The sequence below is a fragment of the Dermacentor albipictus genome, chromosome 7, assembly GCF_038994185.2.
Source record: "Dermacentor albipictus isolate Rhodes 1998 colony chromosome 7, USDA_Dalb.pri_finalv2, whole genome shotgun sequence".
NCBI classification, from domain to species: Eukaryota; Metazoa; Arthropoda; class Arachnida; order Ixodida; family Ixodidae; genus Dermacentor; species Dermacentor albipictus.
In genome coordinates, this window is record NC_091827.1 from 20,222,810 (window position 1) to 20,250,137 (window position 27,328).

Sequence of the window (27,328 nt, forward strand, 5' to 3'; positions counted from 1 at the left end):
TGCCATCATCCGACTCATCCACGCTAAGGACGTTGTTGAAAGGAGGGACTTGTTCTTATCAAGAACGAGGAATATGGGATTTACTTACAATATCTACATGAAGGGTCGAGAATTTTACATTTCATCAGTCTAGCATGACTGAAAACAAAGCACCCTGACGAGCCGAAAACATCTGCTTAAACCCCCTCTGTCCTCCCTAGATCCCTAGGCCAGGGAAAACTGCCATCCAACGTTCGTCCAATTGGAGCGTCTAAAGCCGTCGAAGGACCCGCCTTTGAGGGTGAGGGTTCACACACTCACTCCTGCACTTTTGTTTCACTGAACACACTGAAAGGAGTGGGGCCTCATAGACAAGGGTTGTCACGCTTGACTCAAGCTGGCAAGTCTTGGTTCCTGAGCCGACTCCACAGTTGGCTGCCGCATCTGTCAAAGGGCCTTGATGATTACTGCAGTCCGTGGGGGAATGCTGAAGAGCATACTTTTGCAGGTGTCTTTTTTTGCTCCAATTGGTCCGTGAAGGCGACAGCAAACTAGGTAATAATGCTTTGTCCGCCAAACATGTCTCGTCTTGGTGGCGCTGCAAGTCTTCCTGATGGGTGCATATTGTAGGCTTCACGAAGCGATTTGTCGCAGCGGGAGGGGAGAGGTTACAAGGTCACTACTCCCGCTGGCCGATTGTAACCACAAACAGTGAAGCTTCAATTCAAACCAAATTTGTTAGTTTTGCAAAGCATATTACAATACACATTTGTGCACTATAGAAAGAAAGCTATGGATAAGGATTTACAGGTTTATACAGGGATTTATACAGGGATTTACAGGCTGTGAATTTGCCGTTTTTCACAACCTCAATTATTGCTTTTTTGACCTCTAATAATAGAGTATCTTAGCATAGCATTGCTATTATGTCATTGCTTGCCACTGACTGCATCTACAGGGATGCTCATGCATGCACAGTCGAGGGAAAGTGGCAGCAGTACCAGTAACATTTGCGAGAAGCCACTCGGCTAGAATACTCCATTACTTTAGAAAAGACATGGTATGCTAGGTCCACAGCTGGTGTCCAAAAGGCAACAGACTCTGTAGCAATAAGAAGTGCCTTATTTGAGCGTTCAACTTCTTTATAGCGCTGTTCAAGAGCTCTAAGGCTATACATCATGCTACCAAGATAAGTGTGCCAGGATATGTACTTAATAAAATTGACGCCCGGTGAATGAACACTTTGTGAAATGAGTTGTCTCAACAGCCGAGGTGGCTCAACAGCAGAAGTGGCTGAATGGATATGCTCTGTGATGGCCACAAGGAAGTATCCATTTGTTTTAGGGCTGCGCAAAGTGTGGGTGTCACACGACATATTGTCTTTTCGCAGCCTCTTTCCTTTGTCGAGCAACAACAGCTAAGTTTTTGAGATAGGCTAATAACGGAGTTTGCAAAGTGCATCTCTCATTTCTGTTGACACCATGATCAAGTAACAGATACAGCAAAACCTCGTTAAACCGTAGTTGGCGCAGAACGTGGGTCAGGTATACACTAAGTGATGGCAGGCGAGTGGCTATAGACTTACCGAACATACTCGCCAAACTCAAACACACTCGCACATAATTTTATTTGTGAGCAGGCTGCAAAAAAATCTACGATTTTCACTTGCCGCCAAGGCAGCCTCGCAGCGCTGATGGCATCCTCAAACTTGGCAACACCACAAGCCAGTTTCTCCATTAGGCCCCACTTCTCTGCGGATCCCCTCGTGACGGACAACGCATTAGCTGTGTCGGATACGGAAGGGCCATCATCCACGTCGTCATCCAAGACAACAACATGGAAGCGCTAGAAGCTATGGGAGCAGGAAACACGTCATGGCTATCATGTTTCGATGTCACGATCAGTGGCGACTGCAGCCTGGGACGTGCGCCCCAATTTTGCTATGGTTCACGTGCATGACATTTTGCCGATGCCATGCTTTAACACGCTGAAAAATGAAGTAAATACTACTCACTAACTGTTTGGCATGCGTAAAGTGAGTACAGCCTATGTGGTCAGCCAATACATTAGGCTCAATGACGACAGGGCGGGGAATTCATCGTGGCTATAGTTAAACCAGAATTACTTTAGGCAGATACATATTAATGGGCTTTACTGTACAGGTCCTGCAAAAGGCCCTTTTGGCCAGTGCAGAGTGACATATAGTCTGTGGTAGCTGATGCACAAACAGGAGTGGCACACCTTGATCTTTTGTGAACTAATGAAAGGGCATGAAGACGGACCAACACGGTTAAGTGTCCTTATGGTCGATGTGAAGCAAAGCAGTGAGCATCGCACAGTACTGCTCCACTAAGTGATCAGAAAGGCACCGAGAGGCTCCGCTTAGGCTGTGGGATCTTGAGCAATTGATGACTGAATGTTTGGGACTGATGCTTAGGAATCGTAATACCAGTTAAAGGTGCAGATACACACATGCCAGAAACCATGAGTAGCCTTACAGGAGCCTGCCAAGTCACAAGGGACGAGTGACTTCCAACTTGTGTGCTGTGCTATTGATGGGAAGCAGCAAAGCCTGACGCAGGTGTCATGAAGTGCTGAGTAGGTAATGCCCTTTCAAAGTGCACATCCTAACTGTAGCTACATGCTACAGTACAATTCTTAAATCTGTCAAGCCCAGTTGAAAACTTAGGTACTGGTGTTGACAAATGCAGGGGCACCATATTTATGTCCAGTAGAAAGAGCAGGCAATGATGACCACTGAGGCTCAATAGAGGGTTTCGGTTTGTGTACATTTTACCATTCACAGGATGTCAGGTTACTGCAGACATAAACATGAGACATAAATGTTGCTGGTGCTGTACTGTGCTGCAGCAGTCCACGTATACGGTAACCTCGTATTCTGTAATTACAATTCTGTATATTCTGTATATTACAATATACCAACAAGGTAAAACTCTAATGTAACTGGCAACAAACACAAATAAGGCGACAAACAAGCAAGGTGAAACTAGGTTACAGCTAATATAGCTTTCTGTAGCTTCTCATAAGGCTTGCACTGCTAATAAAGGTGCAGACAGACAAATGGCTGAAAGCGTACCTAATGCATTTACATCTTGGCATGCAACAGGTAGTAAGCTGGTTCAAGGAAATGGCTATCTTAGGTTTAGAGTACTACGCACCAACTTTCAATGAATAATTCCTAGATCACAGGATGTGGCGTGGTTTAAAATGTCAGGCTACAATAGCTGTTCACCACAGGGTAGAAGATGGTGCGAATAATGAGGCTCATGTGAGAACCACTCCCACAACCATAGACAATACATCCGCACAAAATTTCCAAAGGTTTGCTGTGCACACTTTCTTGTTTGAACAACTTGTAAAATGCAGACGTATGTATCAAAAAAGAAAAAAAAAGGACATGAAATATGAATGCATGCAACTTAGTGTGATTCAGGTACTGAAACTATGACAATTGTAAGCAGGCACAACAATGACAACACTGTACACATGGCATACCATTCGAGAGTCATTAATCAATGCCTTTGATAATATCTGGGTGATTAGCTCTCCGGGAAATTGTTCTTTAAGTGTGTAATGGTTGGCATCCAGCAAATTGTCTTTCGAACGCGAGGAACTTCCCACATTTTGCCCTACATTGCTTTTTTTTCTGCTGTACCTTGTTGTCGCTGACCACCCTTACAGGGTGTGTGAGGCCCCCTGTTGCGGACTGGCTCTCGGCTACGGTCTCTATGGCGCGGACAGGGAAATTCAGCAGGACATCTCCACCTTGGCTGATGAAGTCACGACCGTATGACTGCGTCACCTCTCCCCAGTCAACGATACCCGTGTGCGGGGACCACAGTGCCTGCAAGCCCTGTGTGCAGAGAAGTGACAACGAAAACTTGATCAAGTAGCAGCAAACCCTGCAGTACAGGTTGTGAAACAGTGCTTGTTCAGAAACGGGGCCCCAAGAAACAGTCACACGAGTAGATCACTATTTTCCCTGCGAACTGCTGCTGGCATTTATTGGCCAAGTGGTGGTGGCGCTGTTAGTGGTGCTCGTGTGGATGAACATTACTTATTAGCTACCAGCCCCATCATGAAGGACGCAACACATACCTCTATGTGTTAGTTGACTATCCAAGTTGGGAAAGTAGAATGTAAATTATGAACGTGGCTCACAGTGGTGACATCTTTCATCACTGCTGCTATTGGTAGTGTATCCATTTGACAACCTAGCTTTGTTCAACGATGAAGGTCAATGCTATCCAGGCAACAATCTCAGCCAAGTACAATTGCGTGTCATGCATTGTCTCAGATGTATTTTTATGCATGTGTATGGGCTGTATTTTCAGACAATGATAAAAGCATAGAGTTTTATACAATTCCAAGTGGGAACTGTGGCACAGCCAGCATGGGAACGACAGTTATCACATGATTTTGCCTAAACCTCGGATTCACAAGCTTATCATTTTCAAGGAAGTGCTGTGCTATAAATAATTAAGTAAGCATTGTTAAAATTGTGTGACGGCAGGATTCAAACACAAGACGTCTAGCACAGAAGCCCTATACTGAAACCGTTATGCCTCAAACGCATGGATAAGTAGAATCATTGCAATGATTATGCGTGCTCACACAGTCTTATTGCCTTCTGCATTTAAAAAGTAGATTGCTTTATTCGGCCAACGAAGGCAAATAAAGTGAAATAAACGAAGCTATAAGAAAGTATGAAGCCACAAGCACGAACATAAGACGAATCCATGTACTAATCATCATTCCCATGGTGGCAGAACGATCGCAGTGCCATAGTTCCTTCTAGTAATTATTGTACGAAACTCTATGATCAAAAGGTACGTGCAAACACAAACCTAAATATAAGGTTTTGTCATTTGCTAAGCTCAGGCTGCAACTGCTGTAGATTTATTCATTCGTGTCCACATGTAATGTAGTGCTCCCAAATGAATGCTTCTGTTTTATTCAAGTGTTAATTATATAAAGGTTAGTATTATTTACTGTAGCCCAAATTACTGGGCTGCAGTAATTCTGAAATAAATGAATAATAGAAGAATGATTTACTAATACAGCTTCACTTGTATGTCCATTTGTATGTCCCTTCACTTGAATGTCCCTTTACAGTAAGCTTTGAACATGACTCACCTCAACTATAATACGCACTCTTGGAGTTTGTACGTTGATCTCTCTCTAGCCAGAAGGCTGTGCTCTGCTGAAACGTAAGCTGTTCACTTATAACCTTATCTCTATCACTGGCATTTACCATAATTTTGTAGGTCCATTAGTAGCTAAGACATGAACATGCTGAAACCAATACAGCAAAGGTTGTTTAAGAGAATTCGTAATGACACCCATGCAATAAATGCACACAAAGTCAGGCTTTAACCCGTAAGTGACTTGCTGTGTGTGAACATACCGTGCAGTTTGGCTCCACGCTTTTAATTTCTCGGGAATCCAGTCTCTTCAAGTCCTTCACACCATTCTTGATGCCTCTCTCTTCCAAAGCATCCAGTCGTGGAACTTCTGCTGGGTCAACAGCTACGATAAGCTGCAAAGAAAGAAAGTTTCACTTGTGCATGTCAGGTGAATTCACATGCAGAGCCGCCACCAAAGCTAATTTATTGTATTCATTTTGTGACCAATGTTTAGAAGCCTGCTGCGAGCGGCGAAGCTTAAAGAGGCCAATAGCATCGCTGAGGCAAAGTCAAACCATAAATTACTGGCATGTTAGAATAATGAAGAAGGGTGACAGGCACAATGTGATGCCTGCGGTTAAAAGAGGAATGTTCAACATCTGCCGCCTTGTCTGAGAGTGGTGCTGATCTAGTATGCATAACATATGTTCAAGAAAGTAAACGGTCGGATAGACTTTGTGGCAGCTGAATTGGTAATGCACCGCATGCATAATATGGAAGGTGTAGGTCTGGCTCCCACATGTTGCAAGTTGCCTTTTCACCCACTTTCGATATCCTTTTTCCATACTATTTAAACATTTCTCTTATAAACATAATTAAATTTCGCTATGCTTTCCCTGGTTTCACAGGCTTTGTTGTCTCGCAGAATATATTTGTGGAAATATATGCAATGGCTATGTTAAGGTAGAGGCATCCCTAAGGCTTCATCGATCTGTGAATGGAAAGGTGAATTATATGCAATGTATCCTTTGGTTTACTTTATTTTCTGTGACTTAGCCACCCAGTGTGTACCGGGTTCTCGGCCTCCAGCATGGGCATGTCCCACCATGTACGAGTTCTACATAAAACATGAAGATATAAGGTCAGCTCACAAATACATCTAAAGCACACCAATCAGTTGATCGATTAACTAATTATATTTCACAAGTACTTTGATTTACTTTACTTAATTCAATTTAGCCATTCAGTATGTGCCACAGGGATGTGCCGTTCTTGGTTAATCCTCCAGAATGAGCATGTCCTACTGTGAAAACAGGAGGTACAGAATCCCCAAACATTGTTTGATATGTGCTGTACTTCTCTGTGCCCACACCTGTCATCACGAAATTGTATGCATTGTCGTTGGTTTTGACTCATTAAATTAACCACTCTATTTGAGCTTTGCTTCACCTAGACTCAAACATGTGCATCGGATCTGTACATTTTTCTTCACGTGGTTGCAACTAACGAAAGAATCAAGCCCCTCGGGTCCCTTAACACTTCTTGCTAAAAGTGAGAAACTTGTTGGCAAATAGTTTCAGATGACAGGCAGAACTAAACTGTAGTCGACCTCAGCAACCCCACGCAGTGCAGCAAAAGCTAGAACTGCTAGCTGGGCAAGTTGGCACGTCTTTGCAGGAAAGTGAACACTGTGAATGGCTCCAATTGTAAATCAGCGCTTGTTTTCGTTGTCTTTTACTGCCCATTGTCATTTGTGTCAAGCGAAAAGGGGAAGGCTTGCCTGCAGTGCACTACTAATTCCTCCACGAAGCTTTTCTATTCAGTCGGCGCTGTGCTTAAGGGGCGGAAAATGGAGGCGTGCTTCGTCTAGTTGGCTAAGGCGACCCACAGCTTTCACTTGCACTGCACGGAGTTGGGGAGATGAAGGTATTGTTTCAAATTGGGACCAACCTATTCTGTGGTTACATGACAACATTGCTGAGGCACAGCTACAAGGGTGACGCTGCTTCCTTAGTCTATCCCAAATGATTTCTCAGTGGTGTGCATGCAGCACTAAAGAAAGAACAGCCATTTTCGCTAAACTTTCAACGCAAAAGGAGACAAGCAAAGATATTGTGCCAGGCTCTAGAAGTTAACTGTTCTGATGTTAAACTGTGCCAAGTGATTACATGACTATAAGCAAAGTTCTTTTCTCACTTTTCCACATTTCTTGTAGGGTACGTTGTGCTCGTCGAAATACTTATAGGCCAGCTCCAGTCCTCGCACGCACAGCTTGGCTTTCAGCGATCCGGGAGCGTAATAAATGCCAGCATGGATGACTCCGCTGTTGTGGCCACTCTGGTGAGCCGCTGTACCATGCAAAAAAAATAAAAGGGCGAAAATAATATACACACTTAAATGACTGCGCTAGGCCTATTCGGGAAAGTGGGTAAGAAAGCTAAGTATGGCTCACTATGGACGCACGCTTCATACATGAAGCTCCATAGCTGGTTACATTTCTCTTCGACGTTAATCCATAGTTTGGCCCAGTATTCAAACAATGATGTCCCCACGGATTTTCTGCGCGGGATAGGTTCGTCGGTCAAGGTCAAGGTGATGTGGGCGCGTTCAGCAGCTGCTTTGCGCATAGAGGAATTCAGTACGACGATGTACTCTGATTTTTCCGGGGAGTATGTGAGGCCTAGCTGGTGTATGTAGGTGTCGACGATGTCTAAGCCGGTTTGAAGTGTGGCCTCCTGTTCGCCTGGGTTTCCTGTGGCACAACAAAGTGTGATGTCATCAGTGCATATTGCATGGCGTAAACCTGTAAAGAGGTTGAGCTTTGCTGGGAGGTCCTTCATCGCCAAGTTGAAGAGAGTCGGTGACAGAATGGAACCTTGTGGCGTCCCTCGGTTTATAGGGAAGTACATGGAGGGCTGGGTGTCCAGACCCAAGAAGCGCACTTGCCTAGCACTGAGGAAGCCGCAGACGTAGCAAACCATGCGTTCTCCGAGTTTGGCGGTTGCTAGGTTGTCAATGATGGCTTGGTGCAGGACATTATCGAAGGCACATTTGATATCCACGCCTACAATTGTCCGGAGTTGTGCCGAGCTAGGGTGATCGTAGACATCTGTGGTAATTTGCAGGGCCACGTCTTGGGCGCATACGTGCCTGCGGAAGCTGATGAGTGTGTCTGGGAGATGGCCCTGGCTCTCAAGGTGCCATTCTAGTCTCGTCAGGGCCATCTTTTCCATCAATTTTCCCTCGCACGATGTGAGGGATATCGGTCAAAGGTTTTTAAGCGTGTTGGGAGGTTTGCCAGGTTTGGGGAGGAAAATAACTAAAGCTTCCTTCCATGACTGTGGAATGTTCCCCGTCTCCCATGCATGGTTAATGAGGTGTAGAAGGTGCTTCTGGTGGTTTTCGGGGAAGTTGCGGAGCATGGTATAGGTTATCTGATCCGGACCCGGACTTGTATTTCATCGGAGCTGCATGAGTGCTGACCGCAGCTCCTGGAGTGTAAATGCGGAGTCAATCCCTTCTGGCTTAGTTGGTGATTGCGGAAAGGGTGCAAGTGCTGGTGGGTTGAACTCCGGGTAAAATGTCTCTCGCAGTTCTTGGATAATTTCTCCTGTGGAGCGCCCGGTCTGCATTTGATATCGTTGGAGGGCGTAGCGAGGTTTGGCTTGGCCTATGAGAGTGCGAAAGATTTGCCATACTCTAGGTGTGTGAAGCTCGCCATTGAGGTCTTCACATGTTTGCCACCACCGCTGAGATGCCAGTTGGTCAGCGTATTCCTGGCTCTCCTGAGTTATGGTGTGTATACGTTGGCGGAGCGTCCTATTATTCTTTGCACGGCGCCACCAGCCCGCCAGTCTGCGGCGTCGTTCCCAGAGGGCTAAGAGGTGAGTGTCGACCTGGGGTTGATCCTCTGTGGTGGCAATGCAGGAGGCATGTTGGGACACAACCTGCAGTACATTGTTTGTCCATTCTGTGGGGTCAGTGTTCTCATCAATCTCATCCAGTTCGAGTCGTTTACGCGCCTTGTTCAAGTCAATGAGACAGATGGTTTTGTGGCGGGGTGTCCGATTTGGCCTTTGTGTATGCAAGGGAAGCCGGATCTCAAAAAGAGTGTGATCGCTCCCCAGAGTGTCTTGGGTATTCTCCCATTCAATGTTGTAGCAGCTGATAGACCAAGTGAGATCAGGGTTTGTGTCCTTCTCATGTTAGTTCCCCAGTCTGGTGGGAGTGGTAATGTCGTTTAGGAGAGAGACTTTGTAGTTTGACATGAAGGTGTCTAACTTGCAGCCGACCACTGATGTTTGGTCATATCCCCAAGAGGGGTGTCGACAGTTGAAGTCTCCGAGGATTAGGACAATATGGTAAGGTGTTAGGCGTTCCTGGGAGGGGTTGTAGCTTGATAACGGACAGATATTTTGGTTTGGCGTCCAATAACAGTTTAAAATATCTAGACTGTGACCATGAACGTCTGTCCTCGTGCTCACGTGCTCAGTAGTCGGTGTATTCATATGCGTAGTGTCGAGTTGGATTGTGGACAAGGAGCTCTTGACGTAAGTCACCGTCACTGTAGGAGTAAGTGGGTCTGACATGCCCCGTTGTTTGTATGTAATACTAGGAGCAACAAAATGTTCATAGCCAGTGCGGGGAAAGGCACTGTGGGTCTCCTGCAACACAAGAATGTCCGGTTCTGTTTTCATGAATAGCATATGTTGCAGGTGATGTTGTGGTCTAAAACCACGACAGTTCCATTGCCATATCGTGAGAGATGGGGATGGTGGGGTTGGGATCGGAGGTGTTTGCCTAGAGTTAGTGGCCATGTTGTGATTCAGAAGGGTTATGGGGGATGGGGCGTTTGTGTGGGTGCATAGTGTCCTCTATATGTTGGAGGCGGGTGGAAATTTGTGCAAATCGGTTTGACAAGGGGGTTAGAGCGGTCAGAATGGCGCGTTGTATCTGTTCAGTAATTATAGTTGCGATAGCAGATTCGATCGCTTGTTGCACGATGCGACGAATACGTGCATCTAACTCCTCTGACAGAAGGTCTGAGCTCAATGGGGAGGGCTGCGGAGCGGGGGCAGTTTCTGGGAGAGCTGTACCACTCACCTTTAAAGGCGTAGACTGCGCCTGTCACTGGTTAGATAGCGCAGGCCAGTTAGGGTCGTCAGCAGCAGGCTTGGGTTTAGGTAGTTGCTGCCACGAAGGACGGCGCAGATCGTGTTGATCACTTTGTGATTAAGCTGTCTGGCTCTGTCTGAAGTCCATCTTCTGCTTGTGGGCGGGCTTTGGTTTTTGTTTGGGCCCATTTTGACTGGGCTTGCGGTTGTGACTTTGACTCTGGTTGCGACTGCGGCTACGGCTGCAGTCGGTGTCAAGTGCCGAAAACCGGTTGCTGGTTGACACGCCGGAGTCTTCTCGAGTAGGCGGTCGTGAAAGGTGGTGGGCTGCTCGGTGATTTGGATTGATCCGTGTCGGTGCTTTGCGCCGGCGAAGAGCCTCCTCTGCAGCGCGGCGGTGTGGGCAGTTTGAGTCCGTAGCCGGGTGGTCACCCCCACAGTTGCAGCAGCGCATATCGCACTCACGAGGAGTAATTGACGTGTCAGTTCCAGGGGGGAAATGTTGCCCACAAGACCTACAGCACGAATATGTCGAGGCGTTGGGGCAGACATCAGATCTGTGTTTCAGGCTGTAACAATGCCAGCACTGAAGGCATTTCGGCTTGGGTGGGTAAAGCCTGTAGAGCGCTGAAAACAGGATGGCGCTCTTTGGTATTTCAGGCCCCTGTACCATGATGATGAGAGACGCCATCTTGCCAAGTCGCCGAAAAGACAGGATTTTTCGGCCCGGAATAAGGAGTTCTTCCTGTACGGCATCTTCAGAAAAGGAGAGTGGTACACCGTGCAGGACGGCGCGGGCGTTCTGTGGGTCGTTGGCGCAGTACGCACTCACAGGGTGCGATTTTGCGCAGACATCCACGGACTGTAAGGCGAGTAGTTTGGTGGTGGCCGATGCACGGTACGTGTCGATGGCGATGAGGTTTTGGGTAGTTCGAATTTTCACAACTGTGTCCTGCTTCTCGAACTTGGCAAGGTGGGCCGCCCGACGAATTTGTAGGCTCAACTCGATTGGTGTTACTGTGGAGAGGTTGAAGCCATCTGTCAACTTCACAACTATGGTGGTGGTCTCGTCCTGCCGTGGTGCTGAAGGGGTCATGCACGTAAATGCTCCCTGTGAAGCGTCACCGAAGTCCATGCCCTGTGGGTTCAGCGTGGTGGATTGCGCAGGCTGCGATGCAGTCGTAGCTGTTGAGGGCGGCGGATCCATGCCGAGCACGGCAGCGGCGAAGCGCCTGCAGTCCTCCTTGGGCCAGCACATTCCTCACAATGTCTCAAGTCCTTTGCATTCCCCCACAAGGTGATGAATGTTTGGAGGTACCTCCTTAACCATGCATAGCCTTTCACTTGCGAAGGTAATTGCAAGTCGTCAGTCATTACACTGCAATCATCACTACCATAATGCAGTGTCATTTGTCACGGTGTACTTTGCTCTTGCCTTCGTTATAAGGACTTGTGCCCGTCAAGATAGCCTTCTGGGAAGATTGTCGTCTGCATCAGGAACGGCAGCCAGGACAGAACCTGCCCTCTGCATGTAAAGGGAGGATACTCATGCCTTTTAATTACTGTTTAAAACATTAGCACTGTTTAACAACAGCAGAAAATGAGATATGCCTCTTACAACATTACAGGGGAAGCCGCATTGATGATGATGCCCACTGAATTTTATATAGCCATGTTACATAAAAAGTGGCACTTAAACTCGTGTATCCTGTTATCATGATTTCACAACATACCAAATCTGAGCTCATCCAAATACCAAATCCAAACAGTACGCTTAAGAAAGAGAAACCTTGATCTTAACACCGTGTGGGGTCATCCAGCAGGAATTCGTCAGTGCGTAGCTGTCTGACTTGGAAAACAACGCATTGCGAACAGTGCTTCCAACAAGGATGAAGAATGAACAGTCCAAGAAGCTCATGCAGCTTAATCCATTCAGGTGCATAAATTGAGGTCACCATCTCTGAAATACTGACTGCTTTAGTCTGCCACAAGATGCGAGACAGTTCACCTGCCAAATGCGAGTTTGTTTAGTGTGAAAGCATGCAAATATAAAGGCATTGGGCTGTGCTAGGTGCCTGTTCCAGTTGTCTTTAAATGAGTCTACAAATCTCACCTAGGATAGCAAATGATGTGACTGATCTGGATGTTTTTACCTGGCATGAGAGTACTTCTAACTGTAATTCGAATATTTTTCTTCGGGCGAAAGGAAATTCAGGCTTGAGCAGCGCTATATGCATATTGCATAGTGGATGACAGAAATGAGGTGCAGGTGAAAACAATGACACAGACACTGCTGAAATTCTTGGATGACACTGGGCTTCTTGCATAGCAATAAGAATCGCAAAAGCACGATACAGGGCTCGGGTGATGGGAACGTTGGCAAAACAAGCACTGAACTTGAACGTGAGAATTGGCAAAGTGAGAGAACGCAGGAAAAGCCTGAGGAATGTGTTATATTCTGACAAGATAACTTTTGTCTGCATGAGGGTGCCTTGGTGAAAACAAGTCCGTCTGATAAAATATCAAAAGCAAAGATGGGTTCCTTCTAGTTGAACGTGTGAAGAAATACTTCAATGGGAGGAGAAAGAAAGAGCACGGGAAGTAATAATGATTTTTGCCTTGTTGGCTGCACTGGAACACACTGCAACTGAAGAGAGGGCAAAAGGGTGAAGACAGACGTACGAGAGACGGCATAGCGCACCTCGAACAGGCTGTCGCATAAACTCCGTCCACATCAGGCCTGTAGCAGAGCTGACGTAATCTTGTGTATAGATTCAGGACGATACCACGCTCCGAAGTTGTTTGCTCTCTTGGGAATTCTGGCACCATTTAGAACACGTATATGCACTTTGCATAGAGTGACGTTGGTAATCGAAGCAGAGTGTTACAGGGGCCAGTGGCAAAAGAGATATACCGGTTAACAACGCAGTGCTCACCGAGTTTGTTTTCCTTTTCTACAACAGCAAGACTGAGCTTCGGATGCCGCAACGACAGTTCTCTAGCAGTCGCCACACCAACAATGCCTCCACCGACGATGACAATGTCGTATTCTTTTTGCTGTTTCGCTGAGTCGCTAGAAAGTTGTGAATAGAAACAAACATCTCTATTTAGTACTCCGCTAAAGCGTAAATTACGCCAACTGAGAAAATAAGAAGTTCGAACACTGCTTGTGATGAACATCATGTTCGTCTGAATGCGTCCCCAGGCAAGCATATGTCCGATTTCGCAGCCTCTCTGGATTTTCTTTCTTGTTTTTTTTTCCCCTCCAAGGACTTATCGGGCGATTATCAGCGTAGGTACGCAGCTTTATTGCTTCCCAGGAGCTAGTCAAGCACCTCAAGGTGACAATCGCACGCTGCATAACAGCCCCATTGCAATCAGTGCCCACCTGAATAAACACATGCGTCTCGACGTTGGAACGGTGCATTCTAATGGTAATAAATTTGCCGAACGTAGCGTGTAAAAGTTCGAAACAGCTGTCTTATAAAACACTCGGCACTTCAAGCGGCACAAACTGGGCGCGGCCATGTCGGGGCGTATTGATATCATACGCATTGAAACATTGAAACGCTCTTTCTCAAACGCAAAAAGTGACGTCATGCACTGAGTGAATAGAGCTTTCCTTGAAGGCAGCGAAGTCAACAGGCGCAACGTTTCTAACGCACATTTGGGACAAAATCGAATGCACTCCTACTTAATCACGTGAGCAAACTAGTCACGTGATGACGCTCGCGCGTGCGCAGTGTGCTCGCTCACCCGGCGCGCCGCGTGCGATCCGTCTGCGAGAGCGTGCGTTCCCGCCCGCTCCCTTCAGTTCTCACCGACCGCGCTTTCGGTATGCGTTTGTGATGGGCCTCTGCCGCTGGCGCCATGGAGGAGGAACTCAAATGTCCCGCGTGCAAGCACTTCTACTCCAATCCGGTGTTGCTTCCGTGTTCGCACTCGCTGTGCCTCAACTGTGCATTGAACGCACAGCAGCCGGCCAACGCGCCGACAACTTCTCACGTTGCGAATTCCACTTCGTCTTCGGAAGACAGTGGCAACAGCAGCAACAGCGGCCTGGTCGGGCCGTCTGAGATCGGGACCACAGCGGATTACCCCGATGGCGACAAGTTGAGCCTGCTCAGCGAGACGGACAGTGGCGTCGTCTGCACCAGCCGACCGAGTTCTTACGTGGGAACTCCAAATCTACAAGGTGTTCTGTTCCCGCCACTGCTTCACAGCGGTGTCGCTCTTCTGTCTCTCGCTTGCCCCGAGTGCCACAAGCTCGTGTACTTCGACGAAAATGGTGCGCACAACTTGTCTCGCAACCGTGCGCTGCAGAATATCGTGGATAAGTACGGCGAGACGCGGCGTCTACCCGTGGCCTGTCAGTTGTGCGAGGCCGATAGACCGCGGGAGGCTTCGGTGATGTGCGACCAGTGTGAGGTGTTCTACTGTGAGTCGTGTCGTGAAAACTGTCACCCGGCTCGGGGACCGCTGGCCAAGCACACGCTACTCGAACCCCAGCAAGGGAAGAAAATCCTTCGCGCACGCTCGCTGGGCGGTCGGGATTCAAAGTGCACCGACCACACCGAAGAGGCGCTCAGCATGTACTGCATGGTGTGCAAGGTCGCCGCCTGCGTGCTTTGCCTTCAGGACGGACGACATGCCAGTCACGACGTCCAAGCTCTGGGATCCATGTGCAAGGCGCAAAAGGTGCGTGCTCCACTGTCTCAAAGCTGTCCGTGATGCGAAGACGGTTTCGTTCGGAAAGCGCGCTCAGACGGACCGAACGGTGTCTTCTCGGGTTTGACAGCTCACCTGCTGAAGGCGCCGCTAGCGGCGTCCTTTCCATCCTCTCGCTAGTCTAAAACAAAGCGCGTGTCATTGCTCCGCGGCAGCGACTTTTATGAGCCGGCCGTTGACATAAGATGTTCCTTTTGGCATCCCCGTCAGTTTCCGCAGCGTCGGAGACCGCGGCCGGACTTTCCTGTGCCTCTGCGCGCTTTCTTAGCTGCTCCGTCGTCTAGTCGCCGTCGGCTCCAACCGGTTGAGCGACATTTCGTGCCGGACCGGCGCTCCTCGAGAACGGAATTCATTTTTTTCTTTTCTGTTTCCCACGCCGCCGCCTGCTTCGACGGCACTTTCTTTGTGCGCCGTTCTTTGCGACGTCTTCTCAGCTGCTCGGATGCGGAATTGACCTTGGGCCCTTTAATTGTCTGTCCGCGCCTGTTACAACTACTTGATCCAGCCGCGCGCGCCTTGTGCGCGTAGGCTACGTAGTACGTTCATTTGACAAAGTGTGTGCTCGCGTCGCCAAGGTCAGCGCATTATTTGGCGTGCAGATCACTATCGAGCTAGCTGCCAAGATCTCGCGCGAAGGCCAGCATGCGGCAGGCAGCTCGTCAACAGTGCGGCCATGTCGGGCTTCCGCGCGCTCGGCCAGGCCCCCCCGCCGGTGTCGCATCTGTCCTCTTCGCCGGGCTTGTTTGGTCTGGCTCGGGCGTTCTGCATCGCTTGTGTTGCAAGGCAGCGCGGCCCGCTGGGGAGGGTGATGGCCCCCTCCTTCGGCAGATGTTTTTGGCTCGGCGCCCCCCTGCGCCCGGTGGTGAAGAGGTGGCAGCTGCCTGGCGTGTGGCGCACGGCATCCTCCCCCCCCCGCTTTTGTGCATTCAGCCGTGCGTCGCGCAGGTAGCCACAAATGCCACTTGCGAAGGAAGCCGTCTGCTTTGTTTCCTGCAAACGCTCTTATATAAATTGTTTCGTCTGTTACTTGCGTAGACCGTAAATTACGTCAGTGGGTGAGGTACAGGACCGTAGACGGAGGTGGCGCAACAAGTTGTGCTGTGCGGGTTTCGGAGGAGGTGCTGTTGTTGTCACAACAGCCACTCGGAACACCCCCCCCCCCTCCTTTTTTTCCCTTTCTTTCTTTTCGCGATCGAGCCCGATCGGGATCGCTTTTCTCCATCGCGATTGGATCATTTAGCGCAGGCTACGGAAGCAAAGCCAATCGAGATCTAGAAACTCGATCTCAATCGGAAGTTCCCCGCGTGAACGGGGTATTTATTGTTGGACCGTCTGCAATTAACGCGACTTTTTGTTAACTGCACAGCTCATTAGACGTGACTCTGAAAGCAGATGTTTCCGACTCCAGTGTAACGTCTGTCCAGCAAGGCTCCCCTCACACACAGGAACAATCTAACCGTTATACACGGTAAAAGTTACTGCCGTTGGGCGTAATTAATGTGCTACACCTCCCTGTGCCTCTCCCTCAGCAATCCTACCGAAAGATCCAGAATTACCAGTTTCAGTAAAGGTTAGAGCTTCCTGATGAGAGGGCTAACTAAAGAAAAGAGAACTGAGCAATAGTGTTCTTGCCTTGAGTTGCGCCATTTTCAGTTCGCGCTAAAAATCGCGTTACAACGTGAACAAACTTCGGCGCAGAGATGGCACCTGAACAAAATGGAGGAATTACTTTGAGGCATAAACCGTGAAAACGACCCTTTGCGTTGTGTAATTTAAGCAGAGGCCATTTGTTGACCTGTGTACACTAACCCATGCGACAGTGAAGGGGAAAAAAAGAACGAGAATCGGTTACGAACGAATTGTGATGGCAACAGCCGAGGAGAGACCCCCCCCCTCTTTTTTTTTTTTTTTCGGATGACACATGCGTTTGCACAAGCACTCCACAGCGCGTTGCCGCCATTTAAGATCTGTTGACGTCATACTTACGTTGGGTGTAGAATTACCATTCGCTGACGTTACATCTGACAGCTGTCACGTAAGAAATATGTCTGCCTTCTGTAATTCACCACGGCGTTTCGAATTTCCGCAGCTTGCAAGGAAATTAGCGAGCTCCCTTAACGGGCTTCCACTGTTCCGTCGCTCCTATCGAACTGCCGTGATGCTAAGCCGTCTGGAGAATTTCCCAAAATAAGATGGTCTCCTTGCAGCTGATTAAACGCTGTGTTATGGTTTCCGGCATTCCGCTTCTCCACACGGACTACAAAAATAATAGAAGACAGCGCCCGCTTTAACAGGCAATGTTTCAGTATGCACTTTATATAAATTATGTCTCGCCGCGAGGATAAAAAGACATTTTACGAAGTCGTCGTGCCAGTACATCACGTGGCTGACCTTGGCCCTTATACTAAGTGATGACGTAGTAGTAATGACGTACCTTTTGACCTGTCAGTAGTGATGTTTGCACAGCCTATCGAAAAATCGCAAATTAGACCACGACCGCGTTTAGGTCGAATAAATATGCAGTTGAAAAGCTTTTTACGGTCGAAATGACTTCCCACCGGACTGGTACCGTTTTTGAGTGACGTGTTTATATTCACCTCCATTTTGGTTTTTAGCCATTTAGCGGATGTTTTCTGTTAATAGATATGGTCGTGGCTACTCTGGCCAGTATGTGCGAGTTTTGTGCGCATATCTGTTTTCGTAATCGCAACATAAGAGAAACTGCCGTGGGCGTGGCCATTTGAGCACTTGGTTCGCAAGCGAAAAGTCGTCATTTTGAACCCCACCAGGGCACATGATTATAATTTTTTTTTTTTTGCCCTTAGAGGTGTTTCGGGAAGATTGACCAACGCACCCAAGTACGGCACTGATGGAATGGATACCCGTTTGTGGTTCAACGGCTATACCCGTTCAATCAGTAAAACTTCTGGTGTTTCAAACCGAGAACATAATGAAGTCTAAAACTTGGTTGCATAATTTGACACACTATCTTTTCATCGAAACGGACATCCCCTGAATTGTTGCATTCGGTTTTGTACTGACGTTGATTTTTACGACCATTTCTAAGTATGAAATGAGCGTTCATCTTTTCTTGTTCTTTTCATCATCTTGCTTCTCCCCATCTCCGGCATACTTTTACATGATATTTAGGGATGAAATAATGAATATAACTTCACTTGAAATGAATTCTCAGTGACGTTGATGCATTCAAGCGGCGCCGGTTATTCTTTTTTCACGTAGGAGGAATGTATATACTAAAATGAAATAACAAGCCGGTCTTTGAAAAAAAAAAGAATAAAGGTAACAAGTATCACATGACTTGTAGCAAGGTGACGTGAATGCATCGGAAATCGGCTCGCAACAAAGATCACACAAAACACACTGGAACGTAAAGTCGTATCTCGCACAAATGCGCAGCAGACAACTAGTAAAAGAGGTAACGTAAACCGCACTGTAGAAAGTTAAGGCAGCTCGCATAAATACACTATAAATACATTGTTCTCGAGGCGATGTCGCGGTTGCGTTATGGTGCCTTCCGATGTTCCAGTTGGCTGAGAAACAAGCTTCCGTATACCTGAGAGGAAATAAAAGAAATCGAGACATTCGCTTTCAACACAGGTACGCGAGAATTCGACGATACACACTCTCTCTCTCTTTATGGTCTCCTTTCGTTCATTCAAGAGCCCCCTAGTGATGATAATCAATATCCCCCTCCTGTTTTGTTTTCACTCGCTTTCGTGAGTTCCGGAGAAGGTAAACAGAGCGTGGGCCGCTGCGAGGGGAAGTGCATAAGCGTACCTTGGAGGAGAGAGCGCGAAAAGGCGTCTGGGCCGGCGCGCTAAATTTAGCGGCCGCCGCCTTTTCTTCCGCATCAGAAAACGCGTTCTCTCTCTCTTTTTTTTTTTTAAGCGAGCCGGAGCAGAAGGCGGTCTTTCGGGCAACGGACAGCGCTGGTACGGTAGGGCTAGGGTTACGTAAGGCGTGCGTAATGTCCTCCGCCTGTCTCGGGACTTGGAGTAGCGCGCTGGCAGCACGTGACCGGGTGTGCGTGGATGGAGATGCTTTCAGTCGTAGCCGCAACTCGTAGGAGGACAAAGTCTCGGAGAAAGTGATACAGTAGCGGCCCCTCCAACCGAAAAAGCTGGAGGGTTCATTCAAGTATGAGAAAAAGCATAAGCGCTTGGAATACTACAACCAAAAAAAAAGAAAGAGAAAAAGAACGAAAGGAAAGAAAAACAAGATTGGTGGATGCCTTTGATGTTTGTACGACTACCACATTTCAAGCCTGTATTTCCGGCCGAGTTGGGAATCTTAACTTTTTCGCGGCGCTATAAAAAAGAGGAATGCTATCAAAGGAATGGCGTTGTCGTGTATTAAGAAGCACTGCATATCATATTGACCGCAAATAAAGACGGGGACATAGGAAGAGAACACATAAACAGCATGGGCGGTTTCTCTCCCTATGTCCCCGTCTTTGTTTGCGGTCAATATGATATGCAGTAAATACCAACTAGGCCAAAGTGAAGTTCTTCTTAAGAAGCACTGTTCTCTGAAACTTCCCGCTACGGTCTGTCTGCAATAGATAGCTGCATCGCGTTTACTTGTTTGAGTACTTTACGTATACGTGTCGTGGACATCAGCGAAGATTCTCGTTCGCTGCTTTATTTTCCTTTCTTTTTTTGTTATTTGTTACTTTTGACGAACACCACCAAGCAACATTTTAGTCTCTGCTTACCCGATGTTATTCCGCTTCTGCCATTCACTGCTTTGGCCATTTAGTGCTCGAACTTTCATCGTGTCACTGCAGATCAGGTGTTTGCAGTGTTTCATTTTTTCATAACCTGGAAAGAGAAGGTGGTCCCTTTTAACGGTTGAGGGCTTGTGCGTTTGCCCAAATACTCGCGTGCGCGGACACCTTGTTACTCTTTAATATAGGCCCTTAAAAGTGAGTAAGGGCGTACATAACTGAGTGACTCATATTCTTATACCTATGTTTTATGACTCACGCTCTTACACCCTTTTTCTAGGTGTAAGGGTGTGAGTTATTGACCGATTTACACCCTTATTCACTTTTAAAGGTGTAAATTATTTTACACTGTACGGGGCCGAAACGCGGGAAAGTACAAAAGCGTTCATGAACATATTCCCACATTCTCAATCCGCGTTAGTTTAAGCTGTATAATTATTATCGTTTCGAAAACAACATATATACACCAGACAGGAAATGGAAAGCGAGTAGCAGGCTGGCAGCTGCCACCGGAAGGGGCACAACGCCTGCCTACTCTTCAGTAAAGGAGGACGAGACAGAAACATAGAAACGGAAGATAGTAAGAAAGGGAGGGAAGTGAAAGGCAAGAGAGAAAGCAATAAACGCGTTTACAACGGATGGATGGATGGATGTTATGAGCGTCCCCTTTGGAACGGGGCGGTGGCTTGCGCCACCAAGCTCTTGCTACTATGCTGCCTAATATCCTACCTAGGTTAACCCATGAGAAAAAAAAAAAAAACACACTATGAACTACCACGTCCAAATTTTCTGATACCCTATTGCGAACTGTGCTTTTGTACGTCTCCGTCCTTTGTCGTTTCCCTACTTTTCTTCCACCAATCCTCCAATCGCCTCTTACTGATGTCTATTGCGGACCTGTTTGCTTTACCACTGCTCCCGCTGAACCCAAGGGCTTCAAGGAGGCCAGTGGTGCCTAAATCGACCGCTGGATAGATGTCTTCACATTCTAATAAAATATGCTCCGTCGTTTCCCTAGCTTTACCGCAGCAAGCACATGCTTCTTCTTCCTTCTTATATCTCGCTTTATACGTGCGTGTTCTAAGGCATCCCGATCTCGCTTCGAAAAGTAATGAGCTTCTCTTTGAGTTATCATAAATGGTTTCTTTCCTAATTTCGTTTTTTCCCCTTAAGTAGTTACTCATGGCAGGTTTCTTTTCCATTGCCGCCACCCATGAGATTAATTCAGCCTCTCTGACTTTCCGCTTGACCTTCTTTGTTGATGTGTTGCCCACCCCACAGGCCGCATACTTGCTGGTAAGCTTCCTAGTTCTTTTCCTCCACTGTGAATCAATGTTTTGCCTGTACAGATACCTGAACACTCTCCCAGCCCATTTACTTTCCTCCATATTCCTCAGCCGTTCTTCATACTCAATTTTACTGCGAGCTTCCCTCACTTCAAAACTAGTCCAGCCCATATCCCCTTGCACAGCTTCATTTGTAGTCTTCCCGTGAGCGCCCAATGCGAGGCGACTCACTGACCTTTGGTTCCCGTCGAGTCCTGATTGTACCCCTGATTTAAAGCAAACAACCGCATTTGCAAAAGTAAGTCCTGGAACCATTACCCCTTTCCACATACCTCGGAGGACCTCGTACCTATTGTATCCCCATAGCGCTCTGTGCTTCATTATGGCTGCATTTCTCTTCCCCTTGACTGTTATGGTTTTTTCCTGTGTTTCCATATATCCGTTGCCTTCGTTTATCCATATACCAAGGTATTTATATTCTGTTACCCGAGGTATTTCTTGGCCCTGTATCTCCACTGTCTGTTCACTGTTTTCAGTAAGATGAACGCCACCTTGTGGGAGATTTTAATTTCTTTTTATACTTTTCCTTTCCGCGCTTGGGCAAATGCGAATTCATTGTGCTATACGTGTTAATGCGAGAGCGTTAAGGTCTCCGTGTCGCAGAATATCCGGTGTCGGCGGAGTTGTCCGTGGGTCAAAATTTCCGTATGTGTTTAGGTATACGCATACGCCACGCCTTGCTATGTGACGTGCAGTATACGGGGGTTATATCGCCGCACCATTCCATCACTAAAGTTGCTCATACCTTGTCTTAAATTTTTTACAAAGTTATTCCTCGGAATCTTGAGAATGACAGCCCACAAGCAAATGTCATGAAACAAAACGCCAGCAGCGCATGTCTTTTATGTTAAATCTTCTCACACTGGAATATTAAAATTTCTAAACAATAACAGAAACCTGAAAATATATTTTTTTTTGACGCGGCTGTTCACTATCTCACGCAAGTGGCCGCGTTTCTACCAGAAAGCTCGCCTTCGTGCATAGCGTTCGCCACCATGGTTTCCTGGTAAACATTACGGTTACATAAGCTGCAGTTGCCGGGAAGCGTGAGAAGCAGTCAGGGATCTTTGGATGCTATCGCGTTCCACTCTTAAAAGCGAAGTTTAAGCGTCCTTCAAATTTTCGAGTAGTATATGCGGCTGGGCGAGTTGGTTGAAGTCTTATGAGCGGCACGTGGAAACGAAGGCTTAAACGATTAATTCGTAAAGCGAAGTCGCAAGAACGCGACACCTGCGCATGCGTGCAGCGGTCACGTTAAAGAAAGGCACATCATTTTGTCAAACAGTTGGAACTCGTTTCCGAAAAGATAAACCGACGTATCTCTCAGTGCAGTTTGTGCCGCCTCTTTGAAATTTAGCCTCTTTACAGCTGACGTTTAGCAAGCTTATATAAATTTTGAAGTGTTTTCGTCCTTGTTTTGCCTATCTTTGACGCCCGAAGACGCGCGGGTGTACAAATATGAAGTGTTTGTTCCGGGATAAAGTAGTTGAAGGTGTCGCCCATAGCTTGTGTTCTCTCCGCTTTGTCCTGTTCAGTGCGCTGCTTCGCCCACACGGTATGATGAGTAGTCACCAGCTTTTCCATGTTACTGAGCTCTCTATGTTCTTTCCTACTACCTCCTACTAAGCCTTTGTTTCCACGTGGCGCTGATAAGTAGTACCCTCTATACGTATAGTACGGTGTCCGGCTTGGCGCCTTGCTCTATAGTGAAGGGCATCGTGTCGACACATTAGCCAATCAGCGGCCGCTGGAACGGCGTATCCGTGAAAGTGGTCAACGGAGAATACGGCTGCTGGATTGCTACGACACAAGAAAGTGCCGACGAAGCAACGTGACGTATATATACACATGAAAGCAGGCACGCGGCAGATATATACAAGCAGCTGCGTCCCTCGTCGCTGTTTCTTTGTGAAAGATGAACGTCATGTAACCCAATTCGCTCAGGTTTCGGTTCCTACTGCAGGACTGCTGACACGCCGCCGGAATGACTCGCAATTCTCGTTGACAGACGAATGGCGTCTATAGCTGTTCCGTTCCGCGCGCTGTAGAGAGAGAGAGAGAGAGAGAGAGAATGAGGGTGGGAAAGGCAGTGAGGTTAATTGGCAGAGATTCTGGTTTGCTACCCTGCACTAAGGTTGATGGGCAAATGACCCACTGAAAAAACGGAGGAGGATGACGGTTCCCCTTCCGACACCGAGCGCGATGGGATGACGTCATACGCGCGAAGGACCCGACGAGGTTCGCCGAGCCCTCGATTCGGCGAGCCCGCGAAGTCGTCGGAGTCGTCACTGGGACCTCATAGTAGGGGCACCATCCTCAATCTTCCTTCATAAAAATAAACATGTTTTATCATCATCATCATCATCGTCACCACCGATGTGCTGGTCTCCGGACGGCTCAGAGGAAGCCTTAGTGTTCCTTCGTAAAAATAAACATGTTTTATTATCATCATCGTCACCACCGATGTGCTGGTCCCCGGACGGCACAGAGGAAGGCCGTTCCACGTGACGCGCCTCCGGACGCGCGGCGAATCCGCGGTTTTGTCCCGCGGCGTCTCTGGCGTGCACTGCAGCGAGCAGGTCATTCCAGCGGAGCGGAGCCAAGGCGGCGGAGGCGGCCGCGATGTGAAGCACGCGCGCCTATTTTTACTCGCGCCCAGGGCGCCCCGGCGGTGGGAAGCCGCAAGGTGCAGCGCGGGCTCCACTCTGCAGGGGCCGGAGGGAGGCGGGCGAGGGGGGGGGGGAGGGCAGGTTGGGATCTGCGCGGCTCTGACCCGTAGCGCTCGTCGGGCAAAAGAATGGTCCGAGCGCTTCCTCTCCTATGCGACAGCGCGGCGTGTGAGTGGACATGCTCACTCTATTGACGAGAAAATAATTGGAGCAGAAACATGGCGTCGTTCAAAGAGAAAAAGGTGTGGGGGAGGGTAAGGGTTACCAAAAGGGGGGAGGCGAGCAATCGAGGGTGATAACTTGGAAACTGTGAAAAGCCAATCAGAGGCGGCGTAGCCTCACTGTCAGCCAATCGGAGGTTACAAGGTGGTGGTGAATTCGAAGATGTGATAAGATGTGGCGGAATCTATGGAACAGGCACTCCAGACAGCCACAGACGAGGGGATGAAACGTGTTCTATAATGGTAGCTTGCTGTGAGCCATGCTTATGGCACACCAGAATACCAGTGCAGCTCGTATACACAAGCACTGGTAGATTCAAATGGGGGGAGGTGGGTGGGGGGGAGGAAGAGGCTGGTCTCTTACTACGGGGCACGTCTTCTGACACGACTTGGTTTTGGCATGCGTGGCCCGCATAAAATTTGTGCGTTGTCAAAATTGAGCGTGCGAGAGACCATACATTGCCGACGTTATAGGTCCGCATCAACTAGTACGCCCACCATCTCACTTGTATACGTCTAGCTGAACTGCGTGCGGTTGCATTTCACGGTAGCTTGCGAATAATGCCGCGCATAAACGTAAAGATTGCACGACCTTACATTCGTGACGTGTGATGTGCGCAAACGTTGCACGCGATTACACTCTGCATTAAACGAAAGTGAAGACAATAGCGCGCATAGCATTTAGCCGCATGTAGCATTTAATTAACCTCTTCACGATAGTATCGCTTTACGTAGATTCCAGCATGCGCGTTGTATCCGCACAATTTTTTTTTTTTTGCGTGTGTTCTAATCTAACTGATAAATTGCTGTCACTTTTAGCCGGACCGCGAAGTCCCTATAAGTTCCCACCACAAAGCGCACTTCCGCGGAGGCATTTCGGTGTTGTTACTTTTCGAGGAAGTCGGCCTGCGCGAGGAAAACCACTGCATCGAGCTCCGCGCTGTCAGCACCATCATTTCTCGCGCATAACTCCTTTCCGTCCGCGATCGGGACTTCATTCGCCCGTTCCGGTCGTTGTGTGTGTGCCGACGGCTGCCCCGCAAAGCCCCACCAAATCCCTTCCCGATCATGCCGGGGGATCAACCCCCACCCGCTCTGTTTGCTGGCGGTTTCGTCGTCATTCTCAAAAGTGTCGCCGTTCTGTATATGCTTCTGATGCGCCTTGCCTGCAGGGACGCCGGTGATTGATCGTGGTTGCCTTGTGCTGCGGCGGAGTTTAAAACGGCGCAAAAAATTGGCGATTGGAAGGGTGCTTATGCTCGTGAACGTATGGCTTGTACAGTGCGGCCCACTGTTAAAGGGAACGCACGAGTGCAGTGCCTTAGTAATTTTTTCTTCTCCCCTCTGATGTGTACAACCTCCCGGCTTTGCATCAGTTGACCTGTGGTTGTTAACGCTTACACCTTTCTACGCACTATAGGGTGTACACTGAATCAGTTTGGACTGATAAGTTATTCCTGAAGTAATCTATAGTTTGGTTGTTTTCGCGTTAATAGATTGATTATTGAAATAGTGAATGACGCTCAAAGTGTCGTTATTGAATTTCGCGCTGAAACTCCATGGCCGATACGTCATTGTGACGTCACGGATTACAAAGCATCTTTCTTACATTACGGATTACAGAGCATCTTTACATAACTCGCTCATGAGGACGGTGAACACTACTTAGTTGGTGACGTTCCCGTAGCGCACACGTGTTTTTTTTTCTTTTAAGTTTCGGCACGATTTAGCTGGAACGCCCTGTATGTGGCCCCTCCACAAATGAAGCATCCGGGTTAAGCGGGCACTTGTGAAATGTGGTTCTTTCTAGGACCTTTGCTGGTCTGTTTCCACGTAGCTCGCCTAAATATGTGCGAATCCAGCCAAATTGGGACGTTGTCAACGAAAAAGAAATATTTCGTACCTTTTCAAACAGCGTATGCGCAAAAATACCCAGTTAAGTGTTTTCGGTGATTCTGACCGCGCCTTTTTTTTTTTTACACGGCTTTTTACCGAGGGGCCGTATTATCATAGGGCAGGGATCTCAGTGTGTCTGCGAATATTTCAAGGTCCCCTAACTGGCTCAACAGGTCGCGTAACACATCCGTGTTACATAACACACAAGCGTTAATTGATGTCAAGTGTGGATGTAAGATTCCCGCTACTATAGTGCCCGCATCGACGTGTTTCCGTACAGTCTCGGGGGCCTCTCCCAATTTGTACACGCGATAACATCGAGGACACGCCGCGTCGTTTCACCCGGCACGGTGGCCCCCCCCCCTCCCCCCCCCCTATACCGGTTTCGGCGGCGGCGAGGTTTTTGTCGCTCTTTCGCGTGGCCACCTCCGTCGACGGCCGCTTTTGGTTGCCGGACGAGCACAGCGTCGGTTTCGGCTCCTGTTTGCACGGCGAGCTATGTAGGCGATCGGGCGCGTCTCTCCATCAAACCGCTGCCGAGTTTGCCCTCAGACAAAAGACGCCGCAGCTCGGCGGGACGCCGGTTTGGTCGGGACCGCTGCGATGAAAAATCACGTCAGTCTGTGTATAACCTCTGCTCCCTCCCCTCCGAACCTCGTTGCCGGCGTGGTGCAGCAAGGCCTGGCCGCCAGTGGCGTAGCAACAGGGGGGGCCGTGGGCCCCGTGTGCAAGGGGCCAGTGAGGGAGGGGGGGGGGGGCGTGTCATATACGTTTGAAGACACCCCTCTTTCCGCCGGCTACACCCAGCAGGGGGGGGGGGGGGGGTGACAGAAGACCTAAGGGCCCCGGGTGCCACGTGACATAGCTACGCCACTGCTGGCCGCTGATCGGTGCTCCATCGGCAGCGCAAGCGAATCAGAGAACGGTAAAGTGGAACATAGCGGGATGGCAGTTTACATCACGAGTAGATTTGAAGAGCGGAGGAATAAAGAAAAGCAGGGACGAAAGGACAGAGACGGAAAGAGAGAGAGAGAGAGAGAGAGAGAGCGGCAGGGAAGGTTAACTGGTAGACATCCAGTTTGCTACCCTGCACTGGGACAGACACGGAAAGGCGCTATAGGACAAGCGGTACGGGTTCACAACGTGCCGCATTGCGGCGGGAGAGACCCGCAAGTTGCGTTTTTGGCCATGGGTTTTACGTGTGAGGTCGCAAGTGAAGGCGTTCTCGTGCGGGAACGGAGGCTTTTTCTCGAGGGGAGCTGTGAGCAGAAGTCACCCGCCGTGGTTGCTCAGTGGCTATGGTGTTAGGCTGCTGAGCACGAGGTCGCGGGATCGAATCCCGGCCACGGCGGCCGCATTTCGATGGGGGCGAAATGCGAAAACACCCGTGTACTTAGATTTAGGTGCACGTTAAAGAACCCCAGGTGGTCGAAATTTCCGGAGTCCTCCACTACGGCGTGCCTCATAATCAGAAAGTGGTT

General features: G+C 48.4%; 2 protein-coding genes and 1 long non-coding RNA gene across 7 annotated transcripts in view; 2 read left to right on the forward strand and 1 right to left on the reverse strand.

The window, feature by feature from the left end:
• The window catches only part of LOC139047726 (uncharacterized), a 99,839-nt gene extending 96,024 nt beyond the window's left edge, over positions 1-3,815 (forward strand). Inside the window, exon 4 of the long non-coding RNA XR_011507335.1 lies at positions 3,682-3,815. This is a non-coding gene — a long non-coding RNA (uncharacterized lncRNA). The remainder of the gene's footprint in view (positions 1-3,681) is intronic.
• Positions 1-27,328, reverse strand: part of L2HGDH (L-2-hydroxyglutarate dehydrogenase) — a 40,455-nt gene that overhangs the window by 10,623 nt on the left and 2,504 nt on the right. The window contains exons 1-6 of one of the 5 annotated variants that reach the window (XM_070521737.1): positions 26,228-26,247; positions 19,704-19,809; positions 13,177-13,313; positions 7,323-7,474; positions 5,408-5,539; positions 3,656-3,853 (exon numbers count right to left, since the gene is read on the reverse strand). In XM_070521737.1, coding sequence (XP_070377838.1) covers positions 3,656-3,853; positions 5,408-5,539; positions 7,323-7,474; positions 13,177-13,313; positions 19,704-19,798 — 714 coding nt within the window. In that variant the 5' untranslated portion in view covers positions 19,799-19,809; positions 26,228-26,247. Of the gene's footprint in view, positions 1-3,655; positions 3,854-5,407; positions 5,540-7,322; positions 7,475-12,941; positions 13,138-13,176; positions 13,314-13,628; positions 13,907-19,703; positions 19,810-26,227; positions 26,248-27,328 lie in introns of those variants that run through there. The other 4 variants (XM_070521736.1, XM_070521735.1, XM_070521739.1 and 1 more) reach the window with 4 other exon arrangements.
• The window catches only part of Trim9 (E3 ubiquitin-protein ligase Trim9), a 258,926-nt gene continuing 245,569 nt past the window's right edge, over positions 13,972-27,328 (forward strand). The window contains exon 1 of the mRNA XM_070521734.1: positions 13,972-14,938. Within this exon, the coding sequence (XP_070377835.1) occupies positions 14,111-14,938 (828 nt within the window). The 5' untranslated portion in view covers positions 13,972-14,110. The remainder of the gene's footprint in view (positions 14,939-27,328) is intronic.